We start from the raw sequence: 18326 nt of genomic DNA on the forward strand, positions 1-18326 counted from the left end.
TAAAATAGATTATGATAATAAAGATAATAAGAGTACTTCCATTATTTAAAGCTTACTATATGCTTTGACAGTGTCCAGAACTTAACCCAATAAAAACCTCTGAGGTATATTACTACACCCATTTCATTGATGAGAAAACAGGAGTTTAACTCTCTAAGTAGCAAAAAGTTATTGACAAGTCAGATCCAGATGTTTCCATGCATCAGAATCTACTTAAGAGATAAAGCTCTCTCACACTGTCAATATTGAGTTTGAATATAAAGTAGAATAACCTATTATAATACTCAATATTTTTACATATTTAATTAAGGGACTGGAGTATAATATGAAAACAAAATAAATTATTCAAATGAGTCATCAGCCCTCAGAACCACTAGGAGCAAAAAAAATCCTCCAGGAACAACAAAATAAAGCTATCTTGTACCCATGTTTCATAATGTATTTTTCATACCACAGAAAAATTAATGCCAAACAATATATTAAGTGTTTTACATTTCTTTGGGAATATAATTTTAAATGTCACACTTTCCAGTTAACTTATTGGCAATAGAACATACTCTGTAAACAAAAGGTTGTTGCTCAAAGATGCTGGGGACTCAGGTACATTTATCAAGATCTTGTAAGTGCCCTGAAGATGCCTTGCACAGAACAGACATTTAAAAAGCATTGTTTAACAAGCACATGATTTATTCCCCAGGACTAAGCATACAGGATGATTACATGAAGGGAAAGCAAACAGCTACTTCTCGGTATAAGAGAATCAGCTTTAGAAAATCTGATCTATGAAGTTATCTTATATTTGAAAAGAAAACAAAATTTTTCTGTTGAAATATCAGGAAGTGAAGTAGTTAGAATAACTCTTAACATCTCAAGGGCCCTTCACATTGATATTCAACTGCATCTAAAGGGTATCCACTTACGAAGAAACTTGACCTTAATTCACAATGAAAGCTCCTCTTGTACTTAGTCCACAATCTGCCACAGTTTATTTTATGTTCCTTGAAAGGCAGAAGAACAATTAAATATTCCCATCTTGCTAAAGTTGTTCTAAAGAGAAAATCAAATGTGAGCTCCCTCTAGAAATGCTAAGTGATCTACAGCAATAAATACCTCCAATTTTTTTTTTTCAAAACCCTCATTCAAATACATGGTATTTCTAAGTTCACAGACTAACTTCAAACTTACACTATTGCAATTTCCTATCTCTTGACAGATTTCACAAAATCCATGGAGGAAGATTTGAGCAATTTTTTCAAGGATATTTTCACTTTATACTAAAAGTCTGAAGACATGTACACTTACTTATCATAAAGGTTAAAATAATTTTCTTATGACTTTGGCATACAGCACTCTTCAAAAAATTAGCTAAGATGAACGACTCCCTTAATATTATGATTTAAATTTAAGTTACTTACCATTCAGGTCTACAGAAGCAATCATGCCTGAGAGTGATCATATCAGCATTTTCATTTCACTGGTGCAATGATCAGGGTCACCAAAATCATTAAGGACACTCACTTTGGACTTCTGCCCTCAGCTCTAACTTATTTTTACCTTATAACTTTAATATAGGTCTTTAGACTCTATCTCAAAACTTGAGTTCTATGTAAAGATCTGGCAGAATTGAAACATTTAACTACAAAAAATAAGGTAATAAATCCTCAATTTTGTTTCCTCCAATATGAGTTACCTGTTTGAAATCAGAATGCTACCACCAAAAAGGGTTAAAAAATTGAAATCTTGCCAGTTATCAAAGCTGGACCAGGTGCAAAATAAAATAAATACGTAGTGTCTAATGTGTCTGGTAAGAATTATGTCCATTCAGATGACAGGCCTAAATGTTGTGTATATATTAACTCTTAATCCATATAATAAAGAAGATTATCATCAGTTAATACTAGATGAGGAAACTGAGTCTCAGGGAAGTCAAGTGACCTGTATAAACTAATAAAGGTAAAAGTTATGTCTGTCTCATTCCAAAGCCCTTGCTTATAATCACTATGGAACACAGGACTTTAGGTAGATTCCCCAAAATGGGATTACCAAAGATATAACTTAAGTATCATTTTAAGTTATAAAGGTTAATTATGTTAAACTTTCTCACTTTAAAGAGGGGGAAAGAAAACTGCCAAAGGAGAATTAAAAAGAGCCACGTAACTGCATGGAACTTGCAATAAATGCAATATATATATACATATTATATATATATACATATTATATATATGTATACATATTATATAATATATATACATATTATGTATGTATACATAATATACATATACATAATATATATATACATATATATACATATATGTATATATACATATACATATATAATATATATACATATACATACATACATATACATATATACATATACATATATATAATATACATATTATATAATATGTATATATATATTAAACTACACTCCTTCCATTAGTAAAGACCATAAGGGAGTCAACATTTGTAGCCTGGGCTTTTTACTAATTATTGATAGTCACTCCAGGGAAATAAAAGTCCTTATAAGACGATAAGAACTTATTTTTCCTATAGTAACGAAACCTTGAATTATTACAAGAAAGAACATATTAAGTGGGTAAAAGAAAAGAAACTGTCTAGTTAAGATGTAAAGTGAAAAAGCAGACATAATGTAAAGACTATGATTCATAGGATACCAGAATTCATACCATATACTTTTATGTAATTCTAATTATAGCAATTTTATAATATGCAATTATTTCCTCTTAGTTCTGTATCTTTAGTTACTTCGGATGAACCTGAAACTAAATTTATTCCTATAAAGAAAAAAACAAGTATTAAAAGTGACATGGTAAAATTTAGTAGCCCAATAACATGTTAACACTGTCCTGAAAACATTGTTAGTCACTATAATATCTATGTGCATAGTACAATATACACATATAAAATTCAGAGCAGGTTTTTGCGTTTCAACACATTTAGAGTTGTTCCTTAGCATCTTAGCATCTGTCATCTCTACCACATTCCTGACACTGACATGATGGGCCACCCCCATATCTATAGCCCAGTGTCTGTTACCAGTTCCACTCGTGATCTGCGCTGCTGCGTCTCCCCTGTGCCTGCCTTTATTCATGCACTTCTCTCATCTGTGGTCAGAAGTTTTCCCATGGTCTCTCCATTAAAACAAAACAAAAAGGGGCACCTGGGTGGCCTAGTCGGTTAAGCATCCGACTTCAGCTCAGGTCACGATCTCGCGGTCCGTGAGTTCGAGCCCCGCATCGGGCTCTGGGCTGATGGCTCAGAGCCTGGAGCCTGCTTCTGATTCTGTGTCTCCCTCTCTCTCTGCCCCTCCCCCGTTCATGCTCTGTCTCTCTCTGTCTCAAAAATAAATAAACGTTAAAAAAAAAATTTAAAAAACAAAACAAAACAAAAAATCTGCTCTATATCCCTTTCTAATGGCAACGTGCTGTCTGCAAAGTTTCAGAATAACTAACCCACAGTACTATAATAATATCATAGTAAATACAACTGCATTTAGAAGTGTAATGAATTTGGAAGCACCTAAACCTTGAGTTTCTCTTCAGATCTTAAAAACAGACCCTTTTGAGCCTGTCACACTGTTAAAAGTAGACAACAAAAACACTTGGTGAATATATAAGCCGGCACACCACATACAGTGACCCTGTTTACATAACAGGCTACTGATACAGTGCAGGCTTTTTAGAAATTCCTCAAATCTGACTGATCTCTCATGAAGTCAGACTGAGACTGTGAAGTTGTTCAATGGGCACCTTTAGATTGATTATAAGGAGTGGCTGAGTTGCTTCTGATTTTGTATCAGAAAGAGAAATGTCCCAAAGAATCCCTTGCTTCTATCATGAGTGCCATTGTCTGAGTCTGGCTCAGGTCTGAAAGATGAAAAATGCTTAGGAAAGCCAAGAGTTTTTAAACAACTATATCAAGAATCCTAAACAACTCCAGGGGGGAGAAAGAGAATCCTTTTATTTATTTACAAGGGGATCTTTTGTTCTCCTTTTTTAAAATTTTTTTAAATGTTCATTTATTTTTGAGAGAGAGAAAGAACAGTAGCGGGGGTGGGGCAGAGAGACAAGGAGACACAGACTCCAAAGCAGGTTCCATCCAGGCTCGGAGCTGTCAGCACAGAGCCCAAGGTGGGCTCGAATCCAAGAACCTTAAGATCATGACCTGAGCTGAAGTCAGCTGTTTAACCAACTGAGCCACAAATGCATCCCTCCTTTGTTCTCTTAAAATCGAATCTCATAATCTGCTTTATCTCATAGTGAATCCTGTCATCATTGAATGATGATGCCATCAAATGGCCCAGGTTAGTTTCCTACTAATGGTCACTAAAAGAATTTTGATGTGGAAATGTAAAACAAAATACCCCAAACCAAAGTTTTAGTAGAGTCCTGTTACCAATTAGATCTGGGTATACTCAAGTAAATTACTCGAATCTTCCATTTCTTATTAGCAATAGTAAAAGCTGTAATTCAGCAAGCTTGAATTGTGGGCCACACCCTGGCCTGGATATGCTACACACACCCTGTGTGGTACTGCACACTCACTATACAGATCAGCAACTTGAGTTTCAGAGGGGTTGTGATAACACTATAAGAATAATGAAAACAGCTATTAAGAGCCTGGGTTAAGATTAGGTCCCACACCTACCTTACTGCAAAATCGGCACTTTTTGCCATGCTATTTCTCCTTAACCACTCTGCCTCTCAATTTTTCATCTGTGAAACGGGTGTAAAGATGCTTGCCCAAGTTAAACTCCAGCATGACTGAGATGATGAAATAAGATAAGAGATATATTTTCTGAAAAGTACATTATTATGGAAAAGGAATGGTATTTCATTATCATCTATTAGAAACATAACCAATTAGATATACACTTTTTTATAGGACGTCTCCTATATTCAGGATCTCTGAGTGTGCCATTGAGAACTATATTGCCAAGTAAATCCAGGCCAACAAAAACAAAACTCAAAGTTTTGAAAATCGTCAAGTTCATATGTTATCCAAAAAAATCTGCTTCTAAATAAAAACATAGTACATCTCAAATATAGTGTATCAGGACACTATTTCATACTTTACATTAGCCTCTCTATATTAATTTTTGACAGTCACTTTTATCAACTCAGAAGCTAGTACTGAACATTGCAAAAGTAGAGTTAATACTAGGGAAAAGGGGCTTTAAAAATATAATTAGTAAAAATACAAATTTCAATAACCCATGTGAGTAAAAAATATTTATGCATGCTAATAAGAAAAAAAGAACAATTATCTATTGAATATGAAATTTCTAAAAACACTAATTACCTTTGCTATATGCACAAATCTTGGGCAACTATCATTTTAAAGTATTTTCCCGTACTTTCAGCTGACTATAACAACAGAATAGAGGGAGGTTAATTGTCTTTGCCTTTTTTTCTGTACAGTTCATGAGATAAAGGTTCTTTAAAAAGGCTACACAGCAAATACTTCAGGCATTTTTGTATCACTTGAAAAACATGATATTGAAACGAAGAATGCTATTTCTTGTTTAACAGACTTAAATGTACAATCCAGAACACTGTACTTCCAAACAGTGAAAGCAATCTATTACACACAAGGGTAAAATAAATAGGAAGAATCCGAAGGGTCAATGCACTAAATGACATTATCATATCAAGTGAGGTATATAAGAAAGAGAAGGGCTGGTTTAGTCTCCGGAAGTTCTAATCTTAACTAGCTGGCATCACAGCAGGGGATTCTCAGAGGCTATTACAGGACCTTTTGCAACAAACACATCCACTGGGCACATATGAGTGATTAATGAACATTACGACCTATATGAGATGATTAGATTATGTGGTTTGGGGGACATAAATCTGTATTATTTTATCCATGAGTCTTAAAGTAATATTGACATGCAAACTAATTACATGCCAAGTTGATTAAAACCCATAGAAAAGCTATATTTTTTAAAATTTTTAAATATTTTTTTAAGTTTATTTTGAGAGGAGAGAGAAAGCATGCACGTACACAAGTGGGGAAGGAGCAGTGAGAAGGAGAGACAGAATCCCAAGCAGGCTCTGCAGCATGTGGGGCTCGAACTCATGAACTGTGAGAGCATGACCTGAGCTGAGATCAAGAGCCGGACACTTAACCAATTGAGACACGAGTGCCCAGAGAAGCTGTATTTTCCTATCAAATAATCAGAACTGAGGTTAGGATACACTTTTTAAAATCCAACCTTTTAGGTTAAAACCTTAAAAGTAAGTATCTACTCTAGGTTCAATTTGGGAATGAGAACCAGTAGCCACAACCAAAGCATGATAGGCCTCAGAGCAAAGCACCACATAACCTCTTACTTCTAGAATCACATCCTAGAGCAAAGAGGCATGGCACAGGAAGGACTTTAGGGATGGTATCGCCTGCCCTCAAAAATGATCTAAAAATCATTATCCTAATGTGGAACAACAAAAGATACTTTAAAATCCCGTATCACTGCTTCCAAATAATAGAGTTTCAAAAGCAAAAGTAGTCTCAAATATATCATTTATTTTTTTTAATTTTTTAATGTTTATTTATATTTGAAAGAGAGAGAGAGAGCAAACAAGCACACAAGTGGTAGAGTTGCAGAGAAAGAGGGAGACACAGAATCCGAGCTGTCAGCACAGAGCCCAACGCGGGGCTCGGACCCACAAACTGTGAGATCATGACCTGAGCCGAAGTCGGAAGCTTAACCGACTGAGCCACCCAAGCGCCCCTCAAATATATCATTTAGACTGAAGATAAGAAAAATACAGAATACAAAGATTTGTACAATGTCATTAATTAATATGCTCATATTTTCATTACATAAGCCCAGAAACTCACTTCTACTTTAAAACTGTTTCAACACTCATACAAATACAGACAACACTATTCAATCTTAACCACTAGGGTGAACATGACTTGAAGCCAGCCTTGGAAAATATTCAGATTATTAAAAACAGAGTTAAGTAGAGAAATGAGGTACTGTATATCAGTATTGCACACCACCAAAGTGTATTTGTAAGACTCAGAGAGTAAGCCAACTGATGAAGTAAAAACAGATAATCTATCAACGTATCAGACCTTCTGGTCTTTGCTGGTCGCCTCATGATATATAATTGAAGAAATTTACTCCCTTTCCCCAAGAGAAGAGAAGAAAGAAGAAAAATGATTTCTCGCATTTATTTTAGAAGTTCCCAGTTGCAATACACAGAGCCCCAAACATTATAAAACTGTGAGCTTCCTCTCCCATCCAGAAGAACTGCACTCACAGAAACAGTGCATTGACATCTCAGTAATCCCTGTTTTTGTCAAAATGTGACTCTCAGCTGTTTTACTAAATATCTCATCCAGTTCCTTCTCTCTAAATTTAAAATCCCTAGAAAGTTTCCTAATTAACATGTATGTCTACACCCCTTCCAAAAAAGATATTAATGTTGATATTTTAATATAATATCCTGCGGCGTTTTACATAAAAGAATTGAATTATGCTGTTTAAGATGACTGAATGAATGTTCAGAGTGGCAGCTAGTATTATTGGGAATTAGAATCCTAAACTCCTAAACGTATGACACAATAAAGCCTCTAATATAGCTCTGCCTTCCAGATGGTCTTTTTTTTTTTTAATTTCTCTCTACTATTTAATCAAATTGGATTATGGTTTCTTACTTGGAAAACAATATTATTATCTATTAAATCAAAACTTTTAATATGTTTTATCCTTATTTAATTTTTAGTACGCTAGTTAATATGTATATTCCTGCTAGATCCCCCTGGCTGGTAATATTCATATTCCAAAATAACATACAAGTTTAATACTAATATGCAAAGCTAAAAAGAGGAGATTTTTAATTTAATACCTGAATGTAAAAATAGGGCTCACACTTTGTCTTGGCCATCTTCCCAACAGAATGATATATAAACATTCTCCTACAACTAACCCTTTTTCAAAAATTATCATAAGAGTTGGAACATCTCAGATTTTTCCATAATCCCGTGAGACTTAACTGAAATCTTTTAAATCCATGATCACCAGTGATGGGTGGATAGGGGTATATGCATAATAAAGGCTAAACTAAAAAACATGTTCTGTTTGCTTTCTTAAAAACCTGCAGTATCTGCGACATTATCTGTAACTTCTTATTACAGCAGGAAACAAATATATTTTACCCCTCTGTGATTTATAACAGTTAAATACCTCTAATTTCATTTTGTATTAGATAGTGCTCTGATATACTTGTCAGCTTACTTTAGTAGCTTGGTTCTCTTTTGTTAAAAGAGAATTTAAAATTTCAAAAATACTAGTTTAAGACTAAACAAATGACTCTATGCTCAAAAATAACTTGTAATACAGCTAACCATTTCTTAATAGATGCCAGATTTGAAATCCTTTCTCAGCCTCCCCATCCTGGCAGCAGGTGGAATGCAATGTCCAGACATCCCCTCCTTGTACAGAATGCATAAAAATGCTAGATCAAAAAATAAAAATATTTGTTAAGGAACGTATTAGTTGGTAGGAAAGTTAAGGGGAATCCCTAGGTCTAGAAACTGCTTGCAAGCAGGAATCCATAAGGGTAAACAGCTCTGAGGATGTCATTCACTCTGCATATGTGACGTTATGATGAACGAGGCCTTGGGCTTTAATCAGCTTTAAGTGAGAGTTCAGATTGCAGAAACCACATAAACTCAAGCCCCTGAAAGCAAACAGCCTAAAGAGATGAACTAGACAAAATCAAACAAACGAGCAAAAAAAAAAAAAAAAAAAAACAGACCTCAGAGGAGAAGGCAAATGCATTCTCTGTCAAAAATATCTGGACAAACAGAAAAAAAAAGAATAAAAAAATTCCCTGGGAATTCCTATACATAAATCCACCTTCACAAAGTTTGGGGCAACACAACATCTGTTGTTCAAATCCTCTCAAAGTAAAAATATGTTTTAAACTAATCTTGCAACAGAGATTTCCAAAAAGATAGTGTGAGAACATTATGTATAGCTTTGTGCAAATAAATTTGAAACTAGTTAAACTGAACAAGATCCAGGAAGAAAAAAAAAAAATCCTGAAATCGATCCAAAAGTCAATCTTAAATGTTTTCAAAATCATGGAAGAAATGAAGAAAGTAGAATAAATTATGTCCACCTGTAAACAAAACCTCAGGCTCAGCCAGGTTTGCAGGCACATTCTGCCAATTATAAAGAAAAAGGTAACTCTAGTTTTACTCAAAATCTTTCAGCAAACACAAAAGAAGTAATACTCCCAAACTGATTCTGAAAGATTAATTGATTCTAAAACCAGAATATGATAGCACAAGATCCGAATTGCCAATCTCATTAAGGAACATGGGTAAAAAACAAATTTAGAAGAATATAAAAATGATAACACATTATAATTCCTGGGTTTACTCCACGAATGCAAAGTACATTCATTAGAAAATCTATTAATATAAATCATCAAATTAACAGATTGAGTGGGGGGAAATCTGTGACATTATCAATATTAATTCCTAAAAACAAATCTTAAACTAGAAATAAGAAGAAAACTCTACAGATAAAAGCATCTACAGAAAAACCTGCAAAATGCCCGTAATTAATGGTGAAATACTAAAAACATCCTTTTTTCAAGAAGAATGAGACAAAAAATTTGCTGTCGTCACTTCTGTTTAACATTGTAATGGAGGTTCTAGCATAAAATAAAAGAAATTAATCAAAAGAAACAAAACTGAAAAAAGACGAATGGGGGAAGGTCTTCAAAGATACTGGTCTAATGTGTTCTTAACTGTGAAATGGCTACTTGTTTTGGTAGTATTCTTTAAACAGTATGTATACACATTTCTCATCTTTTCAGATATATTTAGGAAAAGCAAAAATGTTTGCATTTTAAGTATTAATCACAAAAACTAGTATGGAAATCAGAATAATTTTACTTCATATTTGTTTTAATAATATGCTAGTTTGAATTCCTTTGAAATATAGCCACTGGTAAAATGTATTCAATCTAAGGCAATGTTAATTATAGGTTTTAGAGTTTTCAAAAGCCCATAAAGATTCTAAAAGTTTTGTTATGGATAATTTTAAAGACAGGGTAAGTAGTGTGTCACCTGCTTCATATTGTGGTCCAGTATTTTTTTTCCCCCATACAACTGTACTTGGGGTCATGAGAGCTGGAACTAAAGAAAAGATTTATATATCACTTCCGTTCTTAGAGGCAAGGAAACCTGATGCTTTGGAACGTCTGTAGCTACCCCATCCCAACTAAAAAGCAACCACTGATTCCTTCAAAACTCAAATGTTTTAAACTGGCCTTATTTTTTAACAACTTAACATATTTATTTTTTTAAAATACTTTGGTTGAGCTAATGAGACATTTTCATTTTATTCTTGCCACTCCCATTATTTTATATTTTAATTTTCTACTCAAGAGAGAAGAGATGGATTGAGGTGAAGCCACATAGAATTTCTCTACTCTGTGGAAGCCTGAATTAACTTTGTAGTATTTTTCTCACAATCAGCCTTTCCTGGTGCTTTTTGCTAGCTCCCTCCTATCACATCTCTCTGTTAAAAGTGAAAATCTGTATTTTACAGCTTTTTAACCCAGGCCAGCTGGTCTTAAGTAAAATGCTACACTCATTGCCCTTCCTGACTTTACTGCTAAATTTTATTTTTTATAAAAATTTAAACCCCTTTTAAAATATTTTCATCTTACTTCAGAAATAACAAAATAAATTACCTAAGAAATACGGGAACATTTACTATACAATTTCAGTGTTAGCTGTTTAAATGCTAGCAGTTCACCACAATTAAAGAAGACACTCAACGAGAGGTAAACAAAAACTCAGACCATAAAATCTACAATGAATTAGTCAAGTTTCACATGACTTGAAGGTTTCGATTTCACTTAAATTATGAGTTGTTTCCTACGTAAAATGCTATTCCCTCAACACACTTGCTGCTTGAAATCAGAAACTACATGGGGTTGAAACAGCACTATCAGTTTTACATAATTCCAGGAAGAAAGAAAAATTGTCAAACTCCGTATGGCTGCAACAACTATTTTCTATCCTTTTCAATATCAAAATGGGCAGTGTTTGTCATGTGCATAAAGAGGAACTGAGTATAGAACCCTTGGGTAATCACCTTTAGAGTTTTAAATATGTGTGTCATTAAATATACATCACTTATATCATTTCACACATTTACATTAGAAACAGACATTAAAACAAACTTTAGCTTTTGGACAAGTTTTCCTTGGATTAACCCTGTTTAATTGCTCCTATTTTTCAAGAAATTATTTTCAAACAATTAAAAATCATAGTCATGTTGTTTAAAGCAAATTGATAGTTAATAAACTCTCCTAAGGAAATTACTTGATTTTTCTAATCTATAACTTAAAAAAATTTAAATGCCTTTGGGATACCAGATATGCCACCTATCTGCTATCATTCTTTGTTAAGTTTATGTGTTCACTGATCTGTTTCTGTATAATAACTTTGCTAGTTTGTGCTTATGACCTTAATGAATAAAGAAGTGGGCAAGTAGTTGGTTTTAAGGAAGATGGTGATGAGCTTGAGGTACTGGCAAAACATCCAAGTGGAAAAGTTCCACGTGGATAAGAGGTCATGAGGAAAATAATTTAGAAATTCAATTACATATTTACCAACCCCCTACTATATATACCAGGAAGTGTTCTAGAATCTATACAAAAAGGAAAATAAAGGCAATCTTTGGACAGAACCTTGAGAATGAATCAATTTAGGAAAGAGGCCATCCTATAGAAGAAAGAGGTGTGGAAAATGAGAGAAAGAAAATGAAAATTGGGTAGTGCCTTCAAAAAAGCCACAGTAGCAGATCGATGGTACCCAATTCTCCAGAGAGCCAAACATATGGGGATTTAGAGAAAGCCAGAGGCCACGAAGAAGTGTGGTCATACATGTAACCACTTTTAATGAATTAAAAAATGTTTTTTTTCAAGCAGATACTAATCAATATGGTTTCCAAAATATGTTGTTTTAAACACACACACACACGCCCGCATACAAACACTTTCAAATATTATGTGTGTTGCTCCTTAAAGCAGTCATCAGAGAAAATTTCCTCTTTCCTAAGCACAAAAATGCAAAGAGTCATTGTGAAATCAGCAAACTACAGTAATCAACTATGTCTAGTATTTTCCTGACACTATCAACCACATAATGAGACAGGACTTGTGGTTTACATAGTCCAAATCAGCTATCATTTCTCCACTATCCAGATTTAAACCATAAATTAGCAGCACAGTCACTACGACAGGCTTCACCCATCATCATTTGCATCCAATCAGTTAATGACTGGCAGCTGTCTACAGGACCCATTACTGAAGGCAACAGCTTTAATGTATAATGCTTCATGAGGCTTCAAATCATATTCTGTTAAAGCACATGGTAGACTGAAGTGCTCTAAAATTTGCAAAAGCTTTCAAAGGAGGGGGAAAAAATAACTCAATGAAATAACTGTAATCTCTGACAACCTTAAAAAGGACTGGCTTTAAAGGGTTTCTAATCTTTTGCTAGACTCAAATAACAGGAGACTAAAAAAAAAAAAAATACCTAAAGGAAGATCACTACCAGTCTCATAATTCCTAAGGAAGTAATCATAGCCAGCATTATTATTAGCATGTTATAAATAGAAAAAAATAAAGAACCTAGTTTTGCCTTGTATCAAAATGGAAGCATATGGCACGGAAGGGACTCATGGAATCCCAAACTACCTCCATTTCCAATTCTATCCCTCTTATTATGAAGTATATCTCAGTTCCTTATCTATCAACAGCATAATATTTAACACTTTCATCTTCTTCAATGCATATAGATCGTATCTCTAAAACTGATTATAAATTCTTCAGGGAGAAAGACTATGACTTTAACATTTATTATTCAATATATTCATTACAGAATGCCTTCTCTTCTCTAACAGGCAAGAAAACAGAAGCAGGGAGGTCAAGTGAGAGGCTTTTAGTAGTAATCCCATGAAAGATGATGGTGGCTTGGGCCATAGTGGTAGTAGTAGAGGTGATAAAAAGTAGCCAAGTTCTGGACATATTTTTAAAGACAGAGCCAAGAGGAGTTGCTGATGAAGTGGATGTCAGGTGTTAAAGAAAAAGAAGAGGTATGGATGACTCTAAAATAGTGGTCAGAGTTGCTGGGAAAATGGAGTTACCATCAACTGAGATGGTCAAAGCTGTAAGTAAAACAGGGGTACAGGTGATGGTGATGGGGTTGCAGGGCGGGAAGAGGGGAGGGGTACAGGGTTCAGGAATTCAATTTTTTTTTTTTTAATTTTTTTTCAATGTTTTTTATTTATTTTTGGGACAGAGAGAGACAGAGCATGAACGGGGGAGGGGCAGAGAGAGAGGGAGACACAGAATCGGAAACAGGCTCCAGGCTCCGAGCCATCAGTCCAGAGCCTGACGCGGGGCTCGAACTCACGGACCGCGAGATCGTGACCTGGCTGAAGTCGGACGCTTAACCGACTGCGCCACCCAGGCGCGCCTCAATTTTTTTTTTTTGAGAGAGAGAGAGCAAGTGGGGGAAAGGGGCAGAGGTAGAGAGAGAATCTTAAGCAGGCTTCACGCCCAGCACAAAGCCAGACACAGGGCTCAATCTCACCATGGTGAGATCATGACCTGAGCTGAAATCAAGAGTCAGATGCTTAACCCACTAAGCCACCCAGGCACTCCCCAGGAATTCAATTTTTGAGGTTTCAAAGGACTCATAATACTAGTCAGTGATATATTCACTTAACTAATAATATTGAGAGCACCTAAATATTACTTTAGCTCTTCTCAAGTTCTAGGAAGGAGACAGGAAAATATATTGGAGGAAATGCTTCATAATCGTTTTACTGAGTGAATGGATGAAGAATCAAGCATTTTAACCACGTCACCAAAATAACTTAATCAAAATTGGAATTATAACTGTTAAAAGTATATTAGCCAAATATATCTAGAAATGTATCTCCTAGGAAAACCTAGGAGTTTACAAAATGCTTTTCCACCTATGCTGGGACAGGGACAGCATACTCTAGCATCTGAATATCTGCTCCTCCCTCCCCCTCCCCACCCCCCACACACTTCTTCAAGAGTAATGAAATTTGGCTGGATACTTGGCTTCTCAGGAATAAGATAACATTTTCCAGCCTTCCTTGCAGCTAGGTGTGGCCAATAGTCAGTGAGCACACATGGTGTGTGCAATTTCGTGATACACTCTTAAAGAGAATGGGTACACCCACCACTTGCACTTTTTTCTCTCTTCCTGTTAGCTGAAGTGCTGATGTGATAATGAGCCATCTTGGACCATGTGGACAGGGTGACACTACTGAGATGGCAAGGGAACAAAAGAGAAGGAGCCCGAATCCTGAAAACCCATGGCGCCATCTTATCAGCTCTGGGCTGCATATACTTAGATTGTTACATGAAAGAATAAAGCTTCTATCTTAGTTAAGCCACTGTTATCTTGGCTCCTTGTTACAGTAGGTTAACCTGAAACTTAACCAATGAATTTAATAAATCTGCAGAACGACCCTGTGATGAAATTAACACGCTGGCTTTTTTGTTTTTCATTCCTTACAATGTATCTGGTTTTAAACAGCAGGAAAATAAACTGGCAACATAGCCTTGCTTTATATACTTTCATCTACCAGTGAAGAAAAACCAGCTGAAAAGCATTCTGTGAGAACTGATTGCAACATTTTTTACAGCAAGAATTGGGTTCATGCATTCACTAAACTGTGCAGCATTCACTACCTACAAAAGCCACATGGTAAAGATTTGTTTCCACACAACTGAGGAATTCTCTGCTATGCACCAGCTCAATTTTAATGTTTCTACTCCCATTAAAATCCCTGCAATCTATTAAGTATTGCGAGTACCAACAATTACCTCCTTGGCTTAAAGAAATGAGTAGCTGCTCGCTGAACCCTTAATTGGCAATCAGATAAGGATAACAGAGTTGCTTCTGGGGTATCTAGATCTTTGCATATATATCCCAAGACCCATCAGTATGTCACTCCATACATTTGGAACAGTTTTACACTTTTTGTATTTGAATACTGGTTCAGAACTGTGTTAGGAAAAGTAGGAAAAGTCCAGTTCAAATGCTATTCAGCTACCATAATGTAAAAGATAAATAACTTTAAAAATGGTTTATGAAGAACAGAACTAGTTAGCACTATTTACCATGATATATTTCTGCACTTAGAGGTGCACTTGTTTTCATTTAACTGCTCTCTGGCTTCTATCATTATTCCATTGCCTAAACCAGAGAAATCACTGTAACAACTTTGACTACTCATTTATGCTTTGAGGGAGACTTTCTATTCTGGCTAAAGAGTCTGTGATTTGCTAAAATAGTTTTCTAAACCAAAAACAATAATGAAATATATGATCAATCTTATTGTATAGTGAAGTTTATTTCCCTAAGTGACTTAAGAACTCTTAAGTAAGAATGTGCTAGCTGCCTGGCAACATCCAGGTTATTTAGCCTCTCGGCAAAGCTAAGGGTGACTCACACTTGTATGCGCGCACACTGACACCTAGAGACACGATTCCAAGATTCAGAGGTAGCCTTACCTCCAAATCTTTTAAAGATGTCGATGCAAGTCGTATGCTGTTTCCTCAGGCAATGTTTGGAAAACAGGAAAGCTAACATATACTCAAGAGGGACAGCCTGACTTTCATTACATGATGAAAGAGATGATGTCTATTTAAGTATTTAAAATATAGAAACCAAGCATTTTTCTCAATTCTTACGACAGTCAATACTTTTTACACACGCATTCTAATTCCTCTGGACAAATGCAGTCCAGAACGTAAGAAAATACCTGCCTATTCCAAATACGGAATTCTGGATACGTCTTTAATTGGCTGCACTGCTCATCTCTTCAAAAAATGAAATGAAAGAGAGATAGAGGTATTGTGTAAAAGGACCTTTTCCTCCTTAATACTGTGTTTTTAGGCAAGAAGCAAGGACATAAAAAGGCACAGTGAGTAAACTGTCCAGGCAAAAGTATAAAATAAAATATTACCTTTAGCTGGGTTTACTTTTATCCCTGACCTATACAGCATTTCCTCATTCTGCCAGTCTCCATTCCTGATTGCAGTCTTGAGTCCATAGAAAACAATTAATGTAGCTGTAGCATAAAAAATCAAGCTCTTGAGAAACCGCTTTTGGACTTTGACATAAAGGGCTCTGGCACCCACTGTAACAAGGAGGCAGAAGCCCATACTAGGAATATACAATACTCGCTCTGCAATTACAAAGCCCACATAGAAAAACAGGTTCGTGGCAGGAACAAATGGTATTATTAACAAAGATAAAGAAAGAACAACAATGTTCTCAGTAGAAGGAAGTTGTGTTCTCTGTGATACATTATTTTTAATGCCATTTTCTACTTTGGATGCAAGGCTGGGCTTAATCTCTGAGTTCCGGTACTCCACATCTGAATGGCAGCTATGTCCATTTGCATTCTGCTTGCCATTTGTTACAAATTTCCCATTGCATTCTCTTTCCACGCCTGGGCTCTTCAAGCCATAGTAGGCAAGGAGGAGGAGTCCGACATAGAAGGCCACAGTGTGTAGGTTTCTCCAATCACAAATTGTTTTCAGCAGAGGCACAGCATCCATTGACCAATCAAAACTGAGTGTATCTGGGCATAGCAACAGCCAAAGGTTCTTGGTTGGCAAGTAGAAGAAAGTGAGCGTCCGAGCCAAAAGGCTATCCGAATCAGCAGCTGGGTTGTCAGAGTTGGAAAAGCTTGGTGGCTTGTTTCCCATCCAGTATAATCGGGCACCCAAAAGCGAAGTCCCCCAGAAAGTTAACAAACTAATGCTGAGGAAAAGAGACAAGTTCTTCCTCTGAAACCAAAAGAGAAGGGGAAAAAATTAAGACCATCGGCAATACAGCATGGGAACACAACATTTAGAGACAAAAAGACATTCTGAAGTGGACAGTTCAAACCACATTAAGTCTTAAATACATGACTTTATTTCCATCTCCTTTTAAACAAGTTTAGGGGGAAATTTAACCTGAAAAACAATGGACTCTGGAAGCCTACTTTGTACGTGACTTTTGATGAGCATTTTTTATTTGTTCTTCTTGTTCTAAAATACCAATAACCAAAACTTCACTTTCTTGACCTCTATAAAATGGATTGAATGTATTTCCCTCTCAGAACTGTGTCGGGTTAAATTGAGACCACAGTGTAAAAGTACGAGTACTGTGCATGGGATACAGAAGACATCTGATAACGATCTTCTTTCACCTTGGGGTTTAGATTCTAGGGAAAACCAAGAGCAGGCATGCCCCAAAATATGGAGTATGACAAGATTCTGCTTGGCTCAAGGGAATAACAGCATTTAGCTCTGTCTATGCCAGTCCTCATTTCACTGTCTTGAATTTTCTTGCAGAATTTATAAACCAGGCTTTCATCTGCTACCCCATGCTGTCAATGACATCAGTGACATCAAACATTTAATAACACTCTTCATGAATCCCAAATTTCCCACACCGATGACAACTTTCTAAAAATAAAATGACTTCAATAATGTACTTCCTTATTTCAAGAGAAAGACGGAAAATTACAAGAAGAAGACCAAAGGGCATTCTTGCTAATGAGAATTTTCTGGCAAAGTCTTTCAACCTGAGTGAGAATGTAGTGACCTCAAACAATCTAAGTCCTGAAGAGGCAATGGAAAGGGGGAGGGATGGATAGTATATCCCAATTTTAATGATTCCTTGGTAATGCAGTATCTTACTGCTCACATTGAGACTGTATATAATTATACATTAATGACAAACAGAATGGTGCTTGGAGACTTAAAGATATGACAAATATTTAGTTTAAACAACAACCCACAGGGGCCCCTAGGTGGCTCAGTCGGTTAAGCATCTTATCTTCAACTCAGGTCATGAGTTTGAGCTCTGTGTCAGGGTCTGTGCTGACAGCTCAGAGCCTGGAGCCTGCTTAGGATTCTGTCTCCCTCTTTCTCTGCCCGTCCCCACTCACTCTCTCTCTCTTTCTCTCAAAAATAAATACACATTAAAAAAATGTTTAAACAACCCACAAAAGGCAACAACAGCACAAATATAAATGGGACTACATCAAACCAAAACACACACACACACACACACACACACACACACACACACACACACACACACAAACAACAACAACAACAACAAAAAAAAAACCACTTCTGTAGAGCAAAGGAAACCATCAACACAATAAAAAGGCAATCTAAATATTTTCAAATCATGTCTGATAAGGGGTTAAT

The 18326-nt window shown here is 35.7% G+C and overlaps 1 protein-coding gene across 1 annotated transcript in view; it reads right to left on the bottom strand.

The window, feature by feature from the left end:
- TMTC2 (transmembrane O-mannosyltransferase targeting cadherins 2) overlaps positions 1-18326 on the bottom strand; it is a 400812-nt gene that overhangs the window by 191868 nt on the left and 190618 nt on the right. Inside the window, exon 3 of the mRNA XM_019455252.2 lies at positions 16079-16907. Coding sequence (XP_019310797.2) covers positions 16079-16907 — 829 coding nt within the window. The remainder of the gene's footprint in view (positions 1-16078; positions 16908-18326) is intronic.

This window comes from Panthera pardus, unplaced genomic scaffold, assembly GCF_024362965.1.
Source record: "Panthera pardus isolate Hobbes unplaced genomic scaffold, ASM2436296v1 HiC_scaffold_6, whole genome shotgun sequence".
Classification (NCBI taxonomy): domain Eukaryota; kingdom Metazoa; phylum Chordata; class Mammalia; order Carnivora; family Felidae; genus Panthera; species Panthera pardus.